General features: G+C 34.2%; 2 protein-coding genes across 3 annotated transcripts; one reads left to right on the forward strand and one right to left on the reverse strand.

The window, feature by feature from the left end:
- The first annotated feature begins 63 nt into the window (after positions 1-63).
- On the forward strand, positions 64-8,046 carry LOC123669589 (DNA topoisomerase 1). 2 transcript variants are annotated; one of them, XM_045603188.1, is made up of 10 exons: positions 64-273; positions 588-757; positions 940-1,338; positions 1,649-1,757; positions 2,374-2,547; positions 3,134-3,230; positions 3,471-3,624; positions 4,137-5,434; positions 5,904-6,180; positions 7,049-8,046. In XM_045603188.1, exons 1-10 carry the CDS (start codon positions 232-234, stop codon positions 7,149-7,151), a joined length of 2,823 nt encoding a protein of 940 aa, XP_045459144.1. In that variant the 5' UTR covers positions 64-231; the 3' UTR covers positions 7,152-8,046. The 2 variants fall into 2 exon arrangements, with proteins under 2 accessions (XP_045459144.1, XP_045459145.1); XM_045603189.1 differs by lacking the exons at positions 64-273; positions 588-757; positions 940-1,338; ... (2 more) ...; positions 3,134-3,230; positions 3,471-3,624 and adding an exon at positions 3,875-4,069.
- On the reverse strand, positions 8,043-22,734 carry LOC123668003 (ATPase WRNIP1-like). Its single transcript, XM_045601826.1, has 8 exons — positions 22,368-22,734; positions 19,113-19,358; positions 18,764-18,936; positions 18,433-18,687; positions 18,067-18,232; positions 16,268-16,451; positions 11,358-11,603; positions 8,043-8,195 (listed from the first exon to the last, which is right to left on the reverse strand). The coding sequence occupies exons 1-8, from the start codon at positions 22,584-22,586 to the stop codon at positions 8,095-8,097; spliced, it is 1,590 nt and encodes a 529-aa protein (XP_045457782.1). The 5' UTR covers positions 22,587-22,734; the 3' UTR covers positions 8,043-8,094.
- Positions 22,735-24,219: the final 1,485 nt, after the last annotated feature.

The raw sequence follows: 24,219 nt of genomic DNA on the forward strand, positions 1-24,219 counted from the left end.
TATGCACTGTACAAAATGGTCACTTACAATTCTAAACATCTTTGAACTGAAGTTAATAACGCATAAGAACATTGAACTACTTCACCTGAAGTTATCGCCTTTTGCAAGCGACGCATGCGCATTCGGCATATCGCGGCACTTAGAAAAATTACGTTCGGTCCTCGGTCGACCGGCCCAATCCTCATGTAATCTCAGACGTGTCTGGAACAAACCGCGTTATACGTAGGCAAAATGAGCGTTGAAAATCCAGCCAGTGATAATGATTGTGATTCTGTAAGTACTCAGATAAGTTAAATTTTATTCATAGTTTCTCTTTATTGTAGATTTGTGAATTATTAATTCGCCAACCTTTCTGTTTACTGGTGAACCTGCATGCTACAAAGCAAAAATTTTCTAAGTCCCAATATGGCGTCTCATATAGTTCTCGCACAAGAAAGAAACTAAGCGTCGCATAGTATTTTTTTTTTTTTGTTTTTGTACTTTTAACTAGTTAATAATTTTATTTGCCATAAATGTAAATCATTTTTTTATTTCACGAGATTTTTAAATGTTAATAAATATACGTATCAAATATATTTCATCCGTAGGGAAAGGTAAATGGAAATAAAAATGAGCACGTGAACGGCATCCACAATGGATACAACAGTTCCGAGAAGCATAAGAGCAGTCACAAGTCGTCAAGTAAAGATAAGCATCGTGACAAAGATCGAGACCGGGACCACAAGAGCTCGTCCAAACATAGCAGCAGCTCGAACAGGTTATTAATTTCTAGAAATTTCTTATAAGGCTACCTACACATAAAACATGTAAAATTTTAGGTGTTATTATATATACAATACTTCTTGTTAGTTACACTATCCACATAGTTTGCAATTACGTTTAAAACATACTTATATTACGTTTACTTCATACTTATACAATATAATATACATTTTGTAGGGACAAAGATAGAGACAGACACTCTAGTAGCAAAAATCACAGCAGCTCTCACAAGTCATCTAATAAAGATAAAGAGCGTGATAAAGAACACAAAGATCGGGATAAACAGAAAGACAAAGAGAGATCAGACAGGGACAAGGATCGCAGTGACAAGGATAAGGACAGGCACCGGGATAAGGATAGACATCGTGACAAAGACAAGAGCGATAAAGATAAAAACAAATTAAGTGATGGTGAAAAGAAGTCATCCTCTTCAAAAGAAAATTCATCATCGTCAAAAGATAAGGAGCACAAGTCTAAGGATAGAGATAAGGACAGGGATGAAAAGGATCGCCACAGAAGTGAAAAAGACCGTCATCGTGACAAAGATAAGCAATCCATTCCTAAAGCCAAACACAGGTAATTACAATATTTTGTAACCTAATCATTGATATTAAGGAAATTAACTAATTTATGACAAAATGAACCCTTCAGTCCTTGTAATGTTGAGTAACTTTATCAATCATGATTGCATGATTAATTAGTTTCCATTGTTTTTGTAACTTTTATTATGAGTTTACTGTCTTAATGCTACTTAATATCAACTATTTCTTTTATTAACTTTATATAAAAATATAGAAATATTGTAAGATTGCCTTACAAATGTTTTTCCATAGTAAGTACAGTTTTCAGTGTAATATGTTTAAAAAAATTTAATTTGTTTTTGCAGCTCAAGCAAAAGCTCCAGTAAGGATAAAAGCCACAGTGAGAGACATGAAAAAGTTAAGATTGATCCTGACTCTGATGATTATTCTACAAAACAAGAGCCTAGTTTGGAGGTAAAATATTAAGTCAATGTCATGAGCTTTATTTGATGTAACTTTGTAATAGAAAAATGTTTTATTAACATCTTACTAGCAGGACAATATTTGTCTCTTTCACACTATCTACTCATTTCTATATATGTAAAAACGATCCCTATTTGCCTTGGTCACGAAATATAACTTAGACTGAGTACTTCTTGCAGTTGTCTTTGTAACTGTCAGTTCGCCAGACAAGATTCTCCTGAGTCAGCTACTTTTAATTACAGATCAGTTTCAGATTTTATAATTTTGTCTATTGGTTAAAATCATGTTTTAGAGCTTTGTTGTTACAACATGATTTTATATGGTAGTGATTTTAGTCAATGGAATAATAGTCAATCATTTAAAAAGAAAATTCATATGGCTTGCCATAGTAACAACGTTATCTTACATCGTATATGTTAATATTATAAAGCTGAAAAGCTTCTTTGTTTGAATGTGACCATCTAGGAATTACTGGTTCAAATGGAAAAATTGTTTTTGTGTTGGGTATTCCGTTTACTGTCTATTTTTTTACTAACGAAGCAAGCACAATGTACAATGTTATTATTTTATTTTAGTAATACATTATTAATGATGTGTAACCTTGTAGGTAGAAGTGGACATAAAGCCAGAAATAAAAGAAGAAGATGAAGAGTATAGAGGTGCTAATAACACCACTATTTCATCTTGCGACTACTCGATCTCAAAGTTAAAGGAAGAACCCCTTTCTGAACTGCCTCCTGACGATGATAGTGCTTCAGAAGGAGAAGAAGACATCCCTCTGGTGAGACCTATATTATTTTGGTATAGTGAAAATTATTTTGGTTTTTATAAGTTCTTAAACAATAAATTTGAATAATTAATCAAATCAAAGTCAAAGGCTCCAGAACTAACATAAGCTACAAATCATCTCATTGCGACACTGTAGCTATCAGTAACCATAATAAATAATTCCTATTCATTAATATACCTCACAGTATTGCATTCATTAGTACCACAATATTAGTAACTCAAAAAGACTAGAAAAATATGCGATTCTACATGTAAATCGTAATGTTACTAACTATAGAAGTTTAAAACAGCTGTAAAAAAATTTGAAAAATGTTTCTATAGTAAATGATGAGCACAGTAACAGTTTAACAAATATATCTTCTATATAAATAAAAATGAATGTTGCTAAGGACATAATTCGAGAATGGCTCAACCAATCCGGCTAAATACATTTTTGTATGTTCCTTAAAGGCCCCACGGGAAGGTTTTAATAATAATAATAAAAATTAAAAATAATTATTATTACTATTAGCTTTTGACAGAAAGAAGTCTGTCCGGGTAGCTAGTCCTTAATAAAAACATAAATTCCTGTTCTACAGTTAGAGCGCATGGCGTCAAAGAAACGAGCTGCTAGTGAAAGTGAAGAAGAAATCCCATTGCTTCAACGCAAAAAGTCAAAAAAGAAGATTAAGAAAGGTATTATGAACATAGGAACTAATACAGATATGAATGTTTTGTCAAAAAAGCCCCTCAATATTTAGTGTATGAATGACTGCTTTAAACATGTACATCTTAGTTTTATCTTGTAATAAATTTTTATGAGTTGGGAAAAATGTTTGATACAAAATGTATATCATTCATCATATATCGTATGTAATGGACATCTGTTCATTGTATGAATTTTTCAAATAAATTAATAAAATCATTTTCTTTAAGAAACTTACGATAATGAAGATGATGACGAATCCCATAAAAAAAAGAAAAAAGTAGAAAAACGAAAAGCCAACCAGAGTGTTAAGAGCGAAACAGAGAATGCCAGTCCTACGAAACGAAAGAAGAAAGATGAAGAAGAGCAGGAAGTTTGGAAGTGGTTAGTACATCACTTCTCAGGCTATATTAAATCGACAAAAAAGAAAAATATTATTGAAAGTAAAGAGACATGTCTATTCCTTATGAAACAAGCTATAATAATATTTATAACATAGTAAAAATAAAAGTATAAATGGGACAGTATGAACTGATAGTAGGAATTGCATGAAATGCAACTTTAGGACATTTTGCACTTTGAATAAAACTTGATATAGTATTTTACTCTGGCAACATTTCTGTGAGTTCTAAGATGTAATAATAGATGGCGTTACAAGTTTGTCAAAAACATTTCTGCTAACCTGACATGATGTAACATTAAGGTTATGTTTGGCTAAATATAAAATGATTGTCTTGGTAGGGGTAAATTTCTTTAAAATAAGCTCAATTCTAAAAGTCACTAGTGAAAATTATCGAGCTCTAAGGCAATTAAGATCCTTTCGCAGAAAGTAAATCATTTATAACTAAATCAGATTATTAAACATAATGGTCATTAAAAGTATTTTATTTTTTTAGGTGGGAAGAATCTAAAAAAGAAGATGGTACTAAGTGGCACTTTCTCGAACACAAAGGACCCCTGTTTGCACCCCCATATGAACCACTACCTGAAAATGTCAAATTCCGTTATGATGGAAAAGTAATAAAGCTTTCTGAAGATGCTGAAGAAGTAGCTGGATTTTATGCACGTATGTTGGAACACGAGTACACCACAAAGTCAACATTTAATAACAACTTTTTCGGAGATTGGCGAAAAGTAATGACACACGAAGAAGCAAAACTTATAAAAGATCTCTCAAAATGTGACTTTAAAGAAATGCATGCATATTTCCAAAGTCAATCAGAGAAGAATAAAAATAGAACAAAAGAAGAAAAAGCTGCACTGAAAGCAAAAAATGAGGAAATACAAAAAGAGTATGGTTTCTGCATAATAGATGGACATAAAGAGAAAATCGGTAATTTCAGGATAGAACCTCCTGGCCTATTCAGAGGAAGAGGAGAACATCCCAAAATGGGAATGTTAAAGAAACGTGTGATGCCTGAAGATGTTCTTATTAATTGTTCTAAAGACAGCAAAATACCTAAACCACCGCCTGGACACAAATGGAAGGAAGTAAGACACGATAATACTGTCACTTGGTTGGCATCTTGGACTGAAAATGTTCAGGGCCAGGCTAAATATGTCATGTTAAATCCTAGTTCTAAATTAAAAGGTGAAAAGGATTGGCAAAAATATGAGACAGCTCGATGCCTTCATAAAAGTATTGATAAAATACGTGAAACATATCGGGCCGATTGGAAGGCAAAAGAAATGAGAGTCCGCCAACGAGCTGTGGCTCTTTATTTTATTGATAGGTTGGCACTGAGAGCAGGCAACGAAAAAGATGATGATCAAGCTGACACAGTTGGTTGTTGTTCTCTGCGTGTGGAACACATCGAGCTACACAAAGAAAAAGATGGAAAAGAATATGTAGTTGTTTTTGATTTTCTAGGTAAAGATTCCATTAGGTATTACAATGAAGTACCAGTAGAAAAAAGGGTATTTAAGAATCTCGAAATATTTATGGACAACAAAAAAGGCAGTGATGATCTGTTTGACAGATTAAACACACAAACATTGAATGAACATTTAAAAGATTTGATGCCAGGGTTAACTGCAAAGGTCTTCCGTACTTATAATGCGTCTATAACATTGCAAAGACAGTTAGAGGAGTTAACAGATCCTGATGCTTCAATACCAGAGAAAATATTAGCATATAATAGAGCAAATAGGGCAGTCGCTATTCTCTGTAACCATCAACGTGCAGTACCAAAAGGTAATGTTTGTTAATTTTTAAAACAACCACCATTGACACATCATAAAAACATTGCCAGTAGAAATACACAGTTAAACACAGGTTGTACCTGCACTAATTAAGCATAACTTAACAGCATTACCAACAATGTTTGAACTAACGTAATATCAAAGATACATGAAATAAATTGCACTCATTGTTTTTATTATTACTATTTTCATCTTATATTTAAAATTCTCATATCAAAATGTTACAATACTCATCTGAAACAGCTGGACCGATTTTTATGAAATTTTGTGTGCATGTCGGGTAGGTCTGAAAATCGGCCAACATCTATTTTTCATACCCCTAAGTTATAAGGGGACGGATTAAGAGGGTTAATAACAAATATGGCAAAATAATGTTTGCGGGGTCAGCTAGTGATTTTATAATATTAAATGTCTATTAAATTTTATTACACATTATTTAATTGTTAATCTTTGACTTATAGGTCATTCAAAATCAATGGAAGCATTGAAAGAGAAAATTAAAGCCAAAAGGGACCAAGTAGATGAAGCAGAAGAAGATTATCGTGATGCAGCCAAAGCTGCTAAAAGAGGCTCAGTAAAAGAAAAATTAGCTTGTGATAAAAAGAAGAAAGCTCTGGAACGTTTGAAGGAACAGTTGAAAAAATTAGAACTTCAGGAAACTGACCGTGATGAAAACAAAACCATTGCTCTTGGCACCTCCAAGCTGAATTATCTTGATCCTCGAATTTCAGTATCATGGTAAGTGTTACAATTCCATAAAAAAATTATGCATCCAGATCTTGCATGTGTCTAAATTTACTTTTTTAGTTTTATTTTTAGAGAAATTAATTAAAAATATTGTATTCATTCCCCAGGTAGTAATCATATAAAGTGTTTGTAATTTGCGTAAACATAAGGATCAGGTTTTGATATTCACTGTTCATTCAGGATCTATACCCTTTAAATTTATTTCAAGTACCCGGGTGACCGAGCTAAGCTCGGTATTTTTAGTAAATCGTGTTTTTTGGAAATCATAAAGTATAAATACGAACAGTCAGTAATAAAAAATAAGAACAGTCTATTTAAATAAAAAATAACGAGTGCAATTAGAAAAAGAAAAAGAAAAAATAATTGATCAGGGACATGTGGATTTGAACCATGATCTTCTCGGTTGATCCCGAGCGGCCGATTTCCCACCGAGCTATTTCAACTACATTGACTTATGCGAAATTTACCTTCGTATTCTAACGATATTTTTTTCAATTCCTAAAAACAGGGATAAAACGACATTTCCTGAAAATGAATCCTAGCTACATAGATTTATCTCCCCCGAAACCCCCTAAATACTAAATTTTATGAAAATCGTTGGAGCCGTTTCCGAGATTCAGATTCTATATATATATATATATATATACAAGAATTGCTCGTTTAATAGTATAAGATAAGATTTGTTTGTTCTTGATTTTAAAGTGTAATTATATTATTTATAGGAAAGTATGAGTGCTTACATTTTCTTTTACTAAATGACTATTGTGGGACAGGTCTTTATCCTTTTGCAGTTTACAAATCTCAACTTTAAAAACAAATTCCATAAAAACTTTATTTTTAATAAAATTTACCTTCACAGGTGTAAAAAACATGGTGTACCTATTGAAAAGATCTACAACAAAACACAACGTGATAAATTCCGGTGGGCGATCGACATGGCCGGACCGGATTACGTCTTCTAATTTCCTTAGATTTAGCATTAGCTAAAAATTACATACACTATTTCATATCTGTATACGTTCCACATTTAACATCCATTTGTTTATACTTTTCACTATTTATTTTATGAAATTTTGACCAAGACTAAAATTCTCTATTATTTTATGAATTGATATTGCCTATGGACAAAGTCCACTCCTATAGTTTCAAAATCATAATTAGAAGTCTGATTCTAATTTATTTTAACATTAAAGTTTGCTTAATCTATATGACTTTGTCAGCTAAGTTAGTGTTAGTTGGAATAGTAGAATAAGATTGTACAAATTTTGCAATCAAATGCGTAAGATGTGGCACATTTTATTAAACTGAAGTTTAGTAATGATTTTACAAAATACAGATTTAGATTTTGCATTATAAGCTAGATTTATATTACTTGTAGGACCCCAATTAGTACTTTTATGTTACAAAAATGACAGTGCTGAGTAAGATTAAGATAGTCATTTTGGTATTCAGTATGAATTTAATTTGTATATAATACCTCACGGCTGTTCATTAGAACCAGTGTCCAGCTTACATTTTGTGGAGCGTACTGATTCAGTGTTTTTGACTGGATGTGGACAATAAGCATTTCAACTGCTATTGTATCACGCTCACACAAATAGGATAATGTAAATTTATATTATATATTTGTGCACAATGTGCAGTAGCAAATGTTGTAAATTAAGATAATGTTATTTTATTTTTATAAACATAGGACAACCGAAAAAATTATGGCATATGCTAAGCCATCAGTGTTACAAAGGTACAATGTAAGTAAAATTTGTAATATTACAGTGATGTGTGTATCTTGTAAATAGTAAATTTTTACTATGTCATATTTGTGAAATGAGATTATCCAAAATAAAACAGACACATGTATGTTTTTTTTTCTTTTTATTGAATAATAGTTAAATGCTCTTCTCAACTCTAACCATCTTCATTAAAAAAATTTACATGTTCCGTACCTTCTGGCATGTAGCAAATACCAGAACTGTCGCGATGCCTCATGTTATAGCCTTTACCATATCCTGAAAAAAATAAATGGTTTATTAATGATAGTGATGAATGTAAAAAAAATACTTTCAACACTAATTTAATAACAATTATAAGTTAAAAATAAACTAATTTTTTCCTTTGTATGGGTAACAAAAAATGAAGTTACTCCTACTTGAGTTAATTTCATTTCAATAAAACTAAAATTCATTAAATTTATTTAATAAACTAGCTACCTGGACAGACTTCGTTCTGTCAAAAGTTTTTGGTAATTTTTTTTTTTTTTTTGGATATAAAACATGTTGGTCTAAAAACATGGCCTTAACACGTTGGACGCCATGACGGACACCGTATGTCCGACAGCATACTTTCGCCTGGGGCCACACCAATAAATCGAGAATCGTCAAAAAATTGTTAAGGTGTTTTTCTGTACGTCTACCATGAGTTTTTGTTACAAGCGCACATGACATAACTATAGTAGTAAACGTAGAAACGCAACAGAAATAGTTATCTATACCATACCTATTATGAGTATTTCTAAATTTCACTATAGAGTCTATCGAGCACTCGATAAGACTTATAGTTGTAAATCCGTTATATTGGTATTAGTTACTAATATCTTTATCTCTTTCTTCCGTATAGAAAAAAGAAAGAGTAAACATGATGACTTTCGAATGAAGTGAGGTCTAAACGAAGTTTAAAATAATCCGACAAAAATGCAAAGCAGCATATTACAGTGTATTCATGCGAGCTCAAGAATTTCTAAATTTTTTCAATTTATTCCGTCAGTTTAAATGTCTAACTTACGTTGTTGTCAAACACTTGTGAAACAATCATATTGTTTAATTGTTATACAATAATTCTAAAACAACAAAATATAAAAAATGAGAACTAATGCTTCCCAGTTCGAACTTATGGTGGATTATATGAAAAAGTAAGTGTTTATTTAAGTGTTATGGTTATTTATCTCTTTCTTTATTTACGTAAATCGTGATCATAATTTTATAAATAAATTGTATAATTTGTATTATATTATTATATTATTTCGTAAATTGAATATAGAAAATAATATTATTATATCGTAAATTGTGTTTTAGGAACGGGGCTATGTTCTACCAAATATAATGCAATTAAATAGTATATAAACCTAACAATTATAAACTTCTTGCACGATTTTTTCAAGTGAGCGACGCAACTATAATAGTAACGTTAAACAGGGTGACATCTGTCAAATATGTTACTCATGGTAGCGAATTGTATGAAAATATCGGCGCTCTAGAATGACATTTACGAGTGTAGTTAACTTAACTGTCCTGAGAAAACTTATGGTACCAAATATAGTAATGATAGTATCCGGTAGAGGCGCTGCTCAACTTGCCATACAAATTTTCTACTACACTCGCTAACGTGTATCGTCTCTGGAAACTCATGGTAGACGTACTGAAATATTGTCAGCGAAAACCTCAAAAATAATGGGCGACTGACGGAAACAGTTATTTACCCATTATTTTCCAAGATCTCAGGTGGCAGACACCAGCTATAACATTTTTGGAAACAATTTGTTAAAAAGCCTATAAATTCAAAGTGTTTTCGATTTTTTTTTTTTTTGTGCTATGTGGCCTTATTGCACTGTGAGGCCGCGCGGGTCACTTGCCTTAGTAAAAACAGTCGAAACACTGTCTGTCGGCTCCCTAGAGGCTTCTGAAGTGATCGAGGGCATGCGGACACATGGTGTCCGACACGGCCTCTTGGACCCAATATAATGGCAGTCACATGGTGTCCGTCGCGGCCCACTGGACTAAACATGGTTTTTGGTCTGGCGTTCAACGTGTTAAGGAATATACAAAAAAATAAATTAGCCGAATTGGCCGAAATAGCCATTCTCGTTTTATGCGCTCAGAAACATTGATTTTTAACCGACTTCCAAAAAAGGAGGAGGTTCTCAATTCAACTGTATTTTTTTTTTTTTTCATGTATGTTACATCAGAACTTTTGCCCGTGTGGACCAATTTCGACAAATTTTCTTTTAATCGAAAGGTGGTGTGTGCCGATTGGTCCCATTTAAATTTATTTGAGATCTAACAACTACTTTGTCTTGTCTTGACTTTGTATAGTCAAGTAACTACGCGTTATCAAAGATTACTCAAAAAGTAGTTATCAGATCTCGATAAACTTTATATGTGACCACGTGATAAACATAAGCTTTCGGTTAAATCAAAAATTATCAAAATCGGTATACCCAGTAAAAAGTTATTGCGGATTTTCGAGAGTTTCCCTCGATTTCTCTGGGATCCCATCATCAGATCCTGGTTTCCTTATCATGGTACCAAACTAGGGATATCCTCTATCCAACAAAAAAAGAATTATCAAAATCGGTACATCTAGTAGAAAGGTATGCGGTATAATACAACGTAGGTCGACGAAAAAAGCGTCAAGTAAAAACGCATTATTAGATATAACTCGAAAAGTAGTTGTTATATCTCAAATAAATTTAAATGGGACCAATTGGCACACACCACCTTTCGATTAAGACAAAATTTGTCGAAATCGGTCCGCCCGGTCAAAAGTTCTGATGTAATATTCATAAAAAAAAAAAAAATACAGTCGAATTGAGAACCTCCTCCTTTTTTGGAAGTCGGTTAAAAATCATTAATAGAAGGAATAACAGGCATATATAGAAATACTTCAATAATGTTTTTAAAATCTTTAAAATTAAAAATATCGTAGAAATATGTACGGTCGTGACTTACGTACGACTGGACCAAATTAGACAATTCTCTTGTTGTATTCTTTATCGTCAGAACAATGATTTTATAAAAGAAAAATCGATACATACCAAAAGATTTGTTAGGACGAAATTCTCCGCTAGTTAAAGAGAGTGAGAAAACACTTTATTGTATCCCACTTTTTACAAAGAATATGACACATTTTTTTTTTAAATGTACAAACGAATACAATGTAGAAAGGCGGTCTTATCGTTTAAATAGCGATTTCTTCCTGATAACATCATTAAAAAAACGAGTGTGCTTTATTTAGACTATGGATATTTTAGATTTAGATTATGCGAAGTAAAAGTTCTTTAGCTCCATCTAACTCATATTTCCCTCTCAACTTCCGTTCGCCTCGCCCGATCACACTTCGTAACGCTCTCGTCACGCATTCACCAGCTTTACTAAAAGTTAAATAGTAAATCTTACCCAAATCTTTCATAAGTTTAGTCGGCGCGTTTCGCAAGGGCAGCGGCACCGGCGGCAGAGGACCCTTGTGTTCTTTTAGGGTTGCCTGCACTCGCTTCATGGCGCGGTACACCTCGGTACTCTTGTCGGCACGCGCGAGGCGTACGGCACACTGGGCAAGCAACACGTCGCACTCTGGCATGCCGATGTGCTGACAGCCCTGCAGGCACGCCACCGCTTCCACTAGCGCGCTCGGGTCACCTAGGCCTGAACATATTTAATATTTTTAACCGACTTTAATAAAGGAGGAGGTTACTCAATTCAAATATAGATAATTCAAGATAAACACACGTATATCAGTCATCTAATATATAAAATTTTCGTGTCGCGGTGTTTGTAGTTAAACTCCTCCGAAACGGCTTGACCGATTCTCATGAAATTTTGTGTGCATATCGGGTAGGTCTGAGAATCGAACATCTATTTTTCATCCCCCTAAATGTTAAGGGTAGTCCACCCCTAAACTTTTTTTTTAATTTTTAGATTATTTATTTTCTATTTTATTTGGCGTTGAAAAATACATACAACCCTAAATTTTCACCCTTCTACCACCAACCCCTATTTTTAAATAGCGTTTAGCGGCAAAACAACGTTTGCCGAGTCAGCTAGTATTATATTTATGCTAAGGTTTAAGCTGAAGGTTTTATATACATTTTGTAATTAGAACACATTCCTATGACATATATTTGTCTCTGTGATTTTTCAAATAGACTTATGTATGTTGGATACAAAGTAAAAACGGCTTAAATATGTTATAAATCGTTTTTAACCGACTTCCAAAAAAGGAGGAGGTTCTCAATTCAACTGTATTTTTTTTTATGTATGTTACATCAGAACTTTTGACCGTGTGGACCGATTTCGACAATTTTTTTTTTTAATCGAAAGGTAGTGTGTGCCAATTGGTCCCATTTAAATTTATTTGAGATCTAACAACTACTTTTTGAGTTATATCTAATAATGCGTTTCTACTTGACGCTTTTTTCGTCGACCTACGTTGTATTATACCGCGTAACTTTCTACTGGATGTACCGATTTTGATAATTTTTAATTTAATCGAAAGCTGATGTTTATCATGTGGTCACATATAAATTTTATCGAGATCTGATAACTACTTTTTGAGTAATCTTTGATAACGCGTAGTTACTTGACTATTTTTTCGTCGATCTACGTTGTATTACTCGTCGATGTAATTGAAGTCGGTTTTTTTTTTTCGTTTGCGAGCAAACACAATTATATTTAATGTATATTCCAACGTTTAGTAGCAGAGCGTGGTTCGTGATTGTGGAAGCGAAAAGTCGCATGTAAACTCAAAAAATAATCGAGTATGACGACGTCTACAAATTATCGGATTGAACCGCTGAAAAAGGACAACTACGATACATGGTGCGTACAAACTCAAGCCATCCTTATTAAAAATGAGTTGTGGAAATACGTAACAGGCGAAGTCGCCGATAAAAAACATTACATGATGGCGAAGGCTGAGATATTACTTCTCATGTCACCTAATGAGCTTAAGCAAGTAAGTGGCTGCACTACTCCAAAAGAGGTGTGGAATAAATTGAAGTCTATCCACCAAAGCTCTGGGCCTGCACGAAAAGCTGGTTTGTTAAAACAATAAGTTGTAAAGAAGATGACAGCACATGAAGATGTTCGGGATCACCTTAATAATTTCATGAACATACCTAGTAGACAAATTGCAAAACATGGAAATAACTATTCACCCAGAACTGTTGAGTATTATGATGCTTTATAGTTTACCAACATCCTACGAAAACTTTAGAATAGCGATAGAATCGAGGGGTGTTTTACCGAACCCTGAAGATTTAAAATCAAAATCATGGAAGAGAGTAACGCTCGACAGAGTTGCACAAGCAGAGAAGTTGAAGGTGCATTTTATAACAAGAATAAAAAATATTTTAAAACGAATTCTACTGAACTAATATGTTTTAAATGTAAAAAGAAGGGGCATAAGACATCTGAGAGCTTGTCGAAACGTAAATTTATCAGCATATATAATTATAGCAGCAGAAAAGCTTCGGCATATTACCGACTTGTTTACATAGCACAGCTATAAAAAATAATAATAATAAATGGTGCTTAGATAGTGGGTGCTCATCCCATATGACAGGGGTAAAGGAGAATTTTTCTAATATATACGATGAAACAGGTTCTCTTAAACTAGCATCAGATAATCACACAACAGATATAGCGGGTAAAGGAAAAGTTGAAATTAAAATTAAAAAATATGCAGTATAACCTCCTTGATACATTGTATGTACCAGAATTATCAGTGAATCTACTATCTGTGGGAAAAATTACTGATAAAGGAAATACAGTTTTGTTCAATAAAAATAAAGCATTTATTATGGATGACAAAGGGGAGGTTTTAGTTACGGGTGTCAGAGAAAGTGGACTCTATTATCTGCGAATGGAAAATGTCATTGAAAATGCTAATTTAGTACCTGGAAAAGAAAATAATATTCTGAGATGGCACCGGAAACTTGGTCATATAAATTAAAGTGACTTAAAACTATTATCAAGGAATAAACTGCTGCGCGGATTAATATTAAACAATGATAAAAAATTTACCGTTCCATATACATGATGCATTGAAATCTACAAGGTCTTTACAAATATTACACACTGATGTCTTAATTTTATTGATGATTTTACAAAATACGGTTACGTATATTTTATGAAAAAGAAATGTGAAGTACTGAATAAGTTTAAACAGTACAAGATCGAGGTAGTAAATCAAAAGACAGAAAAATTCCAGTTTTTCCAGTCGGATAATGAAACCGAATATTGTAATAATGATTTTAATGAATTTTTATAGGAACATGGTATTCAGAGAAGACTGTCCGCGCCTTATACACCCAAACAAAATAGTCTAAGTGAGAGAAAAAATAGATCACTACTTGACAAGGCAAGATGTTTATTAATTGAAGGTAATATCCCAGAATTCTTATGGCCCAGCAAAAGCATTTAAAGGTGAGACGCCATATCAAAAATGGGCTGGTCGTATACCTTCAGGAAATCAGACGAAGATCCAAGACGACTAGACGACTTACGCCAATGGTCCGTGGGAAGTCATCAGGAATATTGGTACCAGCAAGGCTCTTCAAAAAACTGAGAGCTTTTCCGCAAAACTGAGAGGGCTTACGGTCTCCAAGCTCCTCGTGCATCAGAAGCTGCTGTATTTTTTTTTTTTTGGTGACGTTAGACGCTTAATCAGCTCGGTATTCAGCTTTAAAAATTTGTTAGTAAGTTGTGGACTAATAATTATATCTTTTACTAATTCCAAATTACATCTTTGTGCCGTTTGCAGTCGAAACACTTGGACCTTGGAGTAGCAGTGCTAAATAATTTTTAAATGACATAACTCCTCGCTTTATTGCCTCCACTGGTGACAAGAGGACTGGTGCATTATTTGCCCAGAGAATCGGCATAGCGATTCAACGGGGAAAAGCTGCCAGCCTTCTTGGCACAATTCCACGCGGACATGTTTTATACCAAAATTATCTATCTATAAATAATTTGTGCTTAAGTTGTGAATTGTAAATATGTATAATGTTTAATTTTTCTTTTACCTCTCTGGAGAATTCGTTGTCGAGCTGGCCAACTATATAATAAAATTTTGGAGCGTCTCTTGTGATTCCAGATATTGTGAACTGCCCTTCTACTTGCGCAAACCAAAGTTCAGGTTCCTACAGGCAGGACGAGGGGAGTCTAGCACTGAAATTTTTCTGATGGAGTGGTACCACTACGTGCATCTTGATATTCTTTATCCATCGTTCAATAGCGGGGTCACCAGTTTGGCGATTAAACAATATACCTATTTTAGTTACTCACAATTTTATTTGTCCAAAAACCAAATTACGTTTTACTCGCTGACCTTTGTCAAAATTCTCGATCATGCGCTCTTGGCTCTTTCTAGAGCGTTCTTTTAGAAATACCAAATTAATTTAAATTTAACAATCGCGAGAGAAATAGCTAATGTCACCTACGTCGCATACTATGGGTATTATGTGGTAATGCTTGTTTATTAAATACTAGCTGACCCGGCGAACTTCGTATCGCCTAACACAAACTTTATCGTATGGTATTAAAGTTCAAATTGACTTTTAAGTATTATCACAAATCTTTTGTATGGGAGTATAGAAAAGTGTTGTTTTTAGACTTTTTCAGGAATTTTATTTTTTTTTTTTTAGAATTTTTCTCTCCGTAAGAACCATCCTCGTACTTCAAGGAATATTTTAAAAAAAGAATTAGCGAAATCGGTCCAACCGTTCTCTAGTTTTGCGCTTAGCAACACATTCAGCGACTTTTATATTATAGAGATATATAAAATAATATTTAATAAATTAAATAGTAAAAGTTAATATACTTGTAATACAAATAAATATAATATACATAAACAAATAATAAATGCCAGGTAGCCTACAGGCGTTGTCAACCCTACCTTTGATCTTTCCTAGGAAGGGTCACCTTACCATAGGAATATAAGTTAAGGTCCCAGACGGGCTAATCTAGATTTTGAGCACAATATTTCCTGCTGTGCTCTATCTCAATCCTACTAATATTATAAATACGAAAGTTTGTGAAAATGGATGTAGGCATGTTTAAAAATAAATAAAATCGAATTGAGACGGACATTAATACGGTATCAACAGACTCTTAGAGCACTCAGCACTTCAAGGTATCGCGGTTGCAAAAGTTAGCGATCCCGTAGCGCCACACTAACGACGAGGGCACTGCTGGGTGCCCCACCGAGACCCCCACACTCCCACCGCCGACAGCGGCAGTGAGTAAGAGCATTTCACAACGTCAAAAAAAATATAGTAAAATAAAAGAAAAGCGCCACGAGCACTGACCGATGTCCTCGGCCGCGGCGCGCACAAGGCGGCGCGCGAGGAATAGCGGGTCCTCGCCCCCGTGCAGTGCGCGCGTCGTCCAGTACAGCGCCGCGTTGTCGTCGCCCGCGCGGATCGACTTGTGGATCGCCGACACCACGTTGTAGTGCTCCTCGCCGTGCCTGTCGTACAGGATGTGCGATCGCTGCGAACAGAAACTGCTTTCAAAATGTATAAAGGTGTTCGATTCCTAGCTACGTTCCTTCAAATGCCAACAACATAATTGTGTTTGCTCGCAAACAAAAAAAAACCGACTTCAATTACATAGACAAGTAATACGACGTAAGTTGAGGAAAAAATTAACAAACGCACTAGTCGTCACTACGATTTTCGAGTTTCCCTCAATTCCTCTGGGATTTCATCATCAGATCCTGGTTTCCTTGCCATGGTACCACATTTGTGATATCTCCTTTCTAACAAAAAAAGAATTATCAAAATCGGTTAATAAACGACGAAGTTATCTCCAAACATATGAAAATATATACACTCAGCGGCACGGAATCTTGGCAAAACTCATAAAATGCGATAACAAATTTTTAAGTGTGTCTAACTTTGTTCTTATTGTATAAGTGGGTAGAAATATTGTTTACGTTAATCGTAAGAGGGTGATTAACTAAGTTGAAGTGCATTTTGGTTTGAGTTCTGAGGTTTAGTTGATTCGTGTCATTTTATCCGACAAACTCGTTTTGAATTGTGTTCTGGAATTAGCAAGTGTGTTGGCGAAGTTCTTTGGTTTTATTGTGATAAATAAACATAAAAAAAGCGCCTAAGGATCCATAATAATGCCTTTGTCACCAAGTCAGATAGCGCAAGCAGTGGCATTAGTCGAACAAGGGATGACCCATCGTGAAGTGGCTACTATGTATGCTACGCGTTCTTCGATGCAATATGAACTAAAACGGTACCAAGAGACTGGCCTCTGCACACGCAGACCAGGGGTGTGTAGTGCAGTGGTGGCGTACATTGCACGTCAACTCATGACGACCGTTTTATTGTGTTAGAGATTTTAAGAAGTCGCTAAACTATTTATATTTATTTAACAATTAAGGAAAGTGGAGCTGTTCCAAAGTGTACTTGAGCAATTTAAAATATTGTATACATCAAAAGATATAGAATAAAATTTTAGATATGAATTTTTTTTTCAAAGACTAATGATTTTTAACAATAATTTAAGGTGAGCAATTTTAAAGGACAACGTAGTTGAATTGAGCTATTGAAAATCTATCGATTAGTATTTTTTTTATTACAAATATCATTATTTTGCAGGCTGGAATGGGATAGATCCCAAAAACGTCGATATAGTGAAAAATTTATACTAATGCAGCATTCAACTAAAGAACAGCATGTGGAAATGAATTATGCATCTAAGAGTAGAATCCTTTTTATTGTAAATTATAGCCGTGCTTACGCGCTCACGAAAGGTATTATGCCTAACGAGTCGTACCTCGTCCATTTAAACAAAGTCAAATTTAAAACTTTAAAAGTGTACTAGCAAATGTTTTTTACGCAGAACGTAATCAATTACACCTGCAGAATCCCTCATTTGAAGGAACGTAGGAGTCAAGCACCTGTATATGTTGTAACATATTACTTTATTTAGACTACTATCTATTCTCTTTCTATTTTTTAATTAATTTTAACGCATAATGCATCGCAACAAAAATGAAACGAATTAAAACAACTAAAAAGGAAAAGAAATATCCTGCAAAGAATTAAAGGTTCTATATGTATGTATATATATATATAATTTTATTGATAACCTTTATTCCTCTTTTTAAATCTTCTAAGCTTATTAGCTTTCTATTAGACGTTGTGGTCCCTGTAGGGCCAGCATTTAATACTAGTTCCAAAGCGCCAAGGGCGATTCTTGCATCTCCGTCGCATATTTCTGCAAGCCAGCGCATTGATTTTCTTTCTATTACCCATCTAAAAAACATTATAACTTAAATAAACATTTTTTACATCACACATATTTTTAAAGGTAAGTAAATAGGAATATTATAACATACATAAATATTAGGTTAAATTTAATTTAAAAGTGCCTACTGCCTACCTTAGTTATATTGTAAGTGATTGATTGGTTGTTCAATTTCCATTATTACCAACAATTAAATATTAGCACTTACTTGTCTCCAATATCTTCATCATTTAACTTATCATCTATATTATCAACAACAACTGCTAAGTTATTCCTTAACACAGCACGTTCTAATATCTGCCAAACTTCATCCACTGACAATTTGCTAAGGACTATAACTTTGCAGCGACTTAATAAGGCATTATTTAAACTAAATGATGGGTTCTCCGTAGTGGCACCAATGAGAGTGATTGTTCCATTTTCTACATGTTGCAAAAATGTATCTTGTTGCAGTTTGTTAAACCTACAATATATCAAAACATGTTATATTTTTAATTAAAACATTAAAAAGTATTTTTAAAAAATATATATTTTAATACCTATGAATTTCATCCATGAACAAAACTGTTCGTCTTTTGAAACATGCTTCATTTTTGGCTACCTTTACTGCCTCTTTGACATCATTAATTCCAGACATAGTTGCAGACAATTTAACAAATCTCAAATCACTTTCCGTGGCACAAATTTTTGCAATAACATTTGCAATGGATGTCTAAAATATAATGCATAAAAATGTACCTACCATAAGAAAACAAACTTTATTTGCATACTTTGTGGTTATTCTGATTTTGATTGTACAAAAACATATAATATTATAATTATAATTTTTTAAACAACAAATAATATCAAATTTATATTTTTAAACCATTAAGTAAATATTAATCGAACCTTTCCACACCCAGGTGGACCCCACAATATCATATTAGGTATTATTTTCTTCATGAGCATGGAGTGGATCATGGATCCCACACCAAATGACTCTGTTTGTCCAACAATATCATCTAGAACATTGGGCCTCATGGCCTCTGCTAAAGGAATATGTTTAGTATCATTGGAAGATTTGGTTTGTTCCGGAGATGTCACTTTACTTGTGAGTGTGTGTGTTTGACTTAATTTTGCTTGTGTTGCTGATGTCTGCAAATTCAGATAAGAATAAGTAAAATTGTAGATAAATAAAAACAAATACACATAAGCATCATCATCATATCAGCCTATCGCAAGCCACTGCTGGACATAGGCCTCCATAAGTTCGTGCCAAAAAAATGGCATGAACTCATCTATTTTGCCCATAGTCACCACGCTGGGCAGGCGGGTTGGTGACCGCAGGGCTGGCTTTGTCGCACCGAAGACGCTGCTAGCCCTTTTCGGCCTGTGTATTTCAAAGCCAGGAGTTGGATGGTTATCCCGCCATCGGTCGGCTTTATGAGTTTCAAGGTGGTAGTGGAACTGTGTTTTCGAAGTTACATTGACGACAACGCCAACCTGTTGTTACCTTTGAAGTCAGATAGAGACATAGAAAATACGGCTTGGTACGTAATAAATCTAATTCAAAAAGCAGCTTGGCTATCGACCCCATACATTGGTCCTAAGGACAAAGGTCAAGATTTTACTTTGGAAATTAGGAACATAGTAGCTGTAAAAAGAAGACTAAGGCGTCAGTGGCGCACAAGTAGAAACCGACATGACAAAAGGACACTCAATAAAGCACAGAAGAAATCAAAAAATATGCTAAAAGAAAATGAAAACAAGACCTTACAAGACAAGCTTAGAAACTTATCTACGAGCAAAGCGGAAGATTATTCACTCAGGAAAATGACCAAATCTATAAAAAAACCCAAGGATCATGTGTCCCCACTAAGACAAGCTAACGGTAGCTGGGCAAGGAAACCTTCAAAGAAGGCAAAGAAGTTATTCGCGTACTCTTTGAAAGAATCATTTAAGCTGAACAAACCCGACAACATGGACTCTGAAAGAGATCGATGATACATTAAATAGCGACCAACAAATGTCCTTACCCCTGAAATCGGGAACACCAGCAGAAGTAGGAAAAGCTATAATAAAACTAAAGAATAAAAAAGCACCAGGGTTTGATCTTATGATGGTGGAAATATTAAAACAATTGCCAAGGAAGGGAATTGTTCTTCTGACAATTTTGTTTAATGCTATCAGTTAGATTGCAGTATTTCCCACTCTTATTGAAGATTTTGATCATAAATATATTTCTCAAAACTAGAAAGTCTCCCATAGAGGTGACTTCATACAGGCTAATTAGTCTTCTCCCTATAATGTCAAAACTTTTTGAAAAACTTCTCCTGCAACAGCTCCATCCGATACTCGAGGAGCATAATATCATACCAGAACACCAGTTTGGAATTCGCGCACATCATGGGGCCATAGAACAGATACACTGAATGGCTTCTACGGTCCGCCAAGCATTGGAACGAAAACAATACTGTTCTGCTGTTCTGCTTGCTCGACGTGCAATAAGCTTTTGACCATGTGTGGCCTAAGGGCCTCGAATGAAAGCAAAACTTTGCTTTCCCAACACTGCTTATATGCTCTTAAGATCCTTCTTACAGGACCGCATGTTCCAAGTAAAAACAGAAGGTTCAATGTCACCTATTAGTGACATTTAAGCTGGGGTTCCCCAGGGATATGTACTCGGTTCAGTATTGTACACAGTTTTTCCTGCCGATTTACCCACTTCCAATAACGTCTTAACTGCTACCTACGTAGATGACACAGCAATACTATCTTGCCATAGGGACCCCTGCATAGCATCGGAAAACCTCCAAAGACACCTAGAAAAGGTTGGATCATGGTTGAGGAAATGGAGAATTAAAGCAAGTGCTGCACCCTGCCCATGTTACCTTTACATTAAAAATATGTGACTGTCCATCTGACAGTTGATGGAACTGTCCTACCTCAGAATACTACAGTCAAATACCTAGGGATGCACCTTGACAGGAGGCTTACCTGGAAGGACCACATAAAGGCCAAAAGAGATCAGGCAAACTTTAAGCTACAAAACCTGTACTGGCTAATTGGAAGACAGTCCTCACTCAGTTTAGAAAACAAACTGTTGATATATAAATGTATTATATAACCAGTATTGAAGGGATAGGAATTGAAGTATGGGGATCGGCCGGCAACTCCAATATAGAGATTCTTCAACAGTTTCAAAATAATGCCTTAAAAACTTTAAGTAATGCTCCCTGGTTTACCTAAAATACAGAAATACACAGATACTTGGAAATACCACAATCAAGGAGGAGATTGATATCTCCTGTAAAGCGTACTAATATAAATTAGACCGGCACGAAAACTAACTGCCTAGAACACTAATGGATACTGATAATAATATATTTCGACTTAAAAGATCAAAGACTAGCTTCCATTTGAAGTTAAATTAATAAGAGATGTCACATTGTTGGTTGTGCTGATTCCGAAAAATCCTAGAAAAGTTCAACAGATTTAATTAAAGCTAAGGGGCTGACTGTAGAGGGAAGTTTTAAAAAAAAACAGTTGTTAGTACAAAATTAAAAATTATCTAGTCAAGTGTTCATCAAGAAAATATTACTAAGTTTGAAATATTAAATTATAAAGTCTTAAGAATATCTTGAGGAATCCTGCATACCTTCATAGAAATTCAGAGTCATATCGATATCTGATAATCTACAGAAGCAGCTCCTTTGACTCTATTTCTTAGAAATAACAGTACTATCTTAAACAAGGAAATATATTTAAACTAAAATAAAATATATTTAATATATAAAATTCTCATGTCAGTGTTAGGGACCAAACTCCTCCGAAACAGCAAGAACCATTCTTATGAAGATTTTTGTGCATATTTGGTAGGTCTGAGAATCGATCTAAACTATTTTTTAAGCCCCTAAGATAACATATACATAATGTTTATAGCAAAACAAAATTTGCGTGGGTCAGCTACTAATTTATTTTGAATGTAAAAAATACAAATTTGAAATGAATTTCTGTTATGATTTTTATTTTGAAATAGTAAGTGGGTGCGATTAATTACGCCTATATTAATATATATTTATATCAGGCTGTTCAATGTTTGTAGTATATCAGGTGTTATTATTGATATTAATTATTAAGGGTAAACGAAAAGTCTAGCAAAACCTTTGGTTGTGAAGTACTGCTTAAAACACCGGGAAGTAATTTAATCTTTTTCTGTTGCGTATTTTCCTCCAAGTGAGATCCACCTCTCTTCGGACTTTTCTCTGGTAAAGTATTAAGAAAAATACATTTATCTACATGTTTTTCTATGTTTTGTTTTTCATAATACCTATCACACACAGGACAAATGACCAATTCATCATTTTCAGTAGCTGTAGCCATACTAATTTAAATTGGTAAAAAATACTTAATACTCCTAATAATTAATAATAATTACTTTCAAGTATCAAAATGTTCGTAGTTGATATTATAATTTTAATCAAATGAACCTAAATTGTCAAAATTTGTCAAATTTAGTTTCAAACCTAACGTAAACAGAGGTCGCGCTCCACTAAGCGTCCGCAACGCCCGGAAAGCCCATTCTATCGTTCCACGTCCACCTAAGTCCCGCCGTGGTCGTCGCGAGCGATCGCTCGACGTCATATATGAAGTCGCTATTTGCGATCACACCACCCACAAAATATAGATGGGTCAAAATAGGCTTTCTTTAAAACGTGGCGGGAATTTTAAAAAAACAACTGTCAGTGTCATATTATGAATGTTATCTTTCATTCTATTCTGCAAAAACGCAACGATTAATTACCTGGAATCCATGTTGAATTAAGTTTTACTCCAATCCTCGCGAAATATTCACTCATAAGCCACAGCTGCATGTTTTCACCATGCCATATTGCGAGCACACAGTTGACACCTGACAGCGCCCAAATGCGCTCCAATCACCTACAAGTACAACGCTCGTGGCGTTTTTTATCTTATTGGAATGACAATTTCAGCGGTCATGATTGATGGCGTTGTTGACCTTAGGTGGAACACACCCTTAGTTTATTTGTTTATGTTGACACTTGTCAAGTTGACAGTTCAATTTGACATGAAAACTACAAATTTCAAAAGTACAGTTAGCTAAAGAGCTTCTTACAATCTATTCGTTGATTATAATAGAACTTTAGAAAGTGCCATGAAAATTTCAAGTATGTCTATTACGATTTAAGTAGAAATGTTTAATTTTTTAATGTGTATTTCCTGTATTAATTAAAGTTTGATCTAAATGATTACAAGTTTTTATCAATAATGGATATAAAGAAATCGAAAACTTCTAACTTAAATAAGAATAAGGTCACCGAACTTTCGGAAACTAACAATTGTTATTTAGATAAATCCTTAACAACTTCAAAGAGAGAAGTAGTAAGTATATTAGTGATGCTTTGAAATATACAGTCATGTATTAAAACATGATATTCAACTGAAAGTTGTTATTTCTAAGGGTAATGGTCCTCCAGCTGAGAATGAAGTAGAAACTATGAAAACAGTGCAAGATATAAAAGTTGATGAGACAATAAAAAGTGTATATCTGCGAGTGGAAATAGATGTGATTTTTATAGGATTGCTGGTTTTAGCTCTGTGCACAAGGCTTTACAATCTTGAGGAGCCGAAATATATCGTGTTTGTATATCTTATTTAACTTTCAAAAATAATACATAATTTTGAGGAGCCAAAATATAATTGTGTTGTCATACCTTATTTGACTATAATAGTATGCAAACAGTACAAACTTTTATTTATTTGATAAAAAATATTTTTCTGAACAATTGCTCTGGTGTAGTGGTGCATGTGCCACATACGCGCCAACACCGGCGGTTTGCAAGTTTGACTCCCATTTGGAATGAATTTTTGTATTTGTATAAGTTCTTTCCAGTTTGGATGTCTGTCCTTTTGGGTCTCCCTCACCTTACCTCGGAAAGCATGTTCAATTGTGAGTCCCAGTTGTTATCATAAATTATCTATAATTTTTAGGTTT

Source organism: Melitaea cinxia, chromosome 3, assembly GCF_905220565.1.
Source record: "Melitaea cinxia chromosome 3, ilMelCinx1.1, whole genome shotgun sequence".
NCBI lineage: Eukaryota > Metazoa > Arthropoda > Insecta > Lepidoptera > Nymphalidae > Melitaea > Melitaea cinxia.

What these genes read in the sequence shown, in the direction of transcription:
- LOC123669589 (XM_045603188.1), top strand. Translation starts at nt 232, where the DNA reads ATGAGCGTTGAAAATCCAGCCAGTGATAATGATTGTGATTCT. An exon ending in ATTCCTAAAGCCAAACACAG is followed by an intron (nt 1,339 to 1,648) that starts GTAATTACAATA and finishes TTGTTTTTGCAG; the next exon opens with CTCAAGCAAAAGCTCCAGTA. An exon ending in AAAAAAGAAGATTAAGAAAG is followed by an intron (nt 3,231 to 3,470) that starts GTATTATGAACA and finishes ATTTTCTTTAAG; the next exon opens with AAACTTACGATAATGAAGAT.
- LOC123668003 (XM_045601826.1), bottom strand. Translation starts at nt 22,586, where the DNA reads ATGGCTACAGCTACTGAAAATGATGAATTGGTCATTTGTCCTGTGTGT. An exon ending in TTCATGGATGAAATTCATAG is followed by an intron (nt 18,688 to 18,763) that starts GTATTAAAATAT and finishes GATATATTGTAG; the next exon opens with GTTTAACAAACTGCAACAAG. An exon ending in TAAACTTATGAAAGATTTGG is followed by an intron (nt 8,196 to 11,357) that starts GTAAGATTTACT and finishes TATTTTTTTCAG; the next exon opens with GATATGGTAAAGGCTATAAC.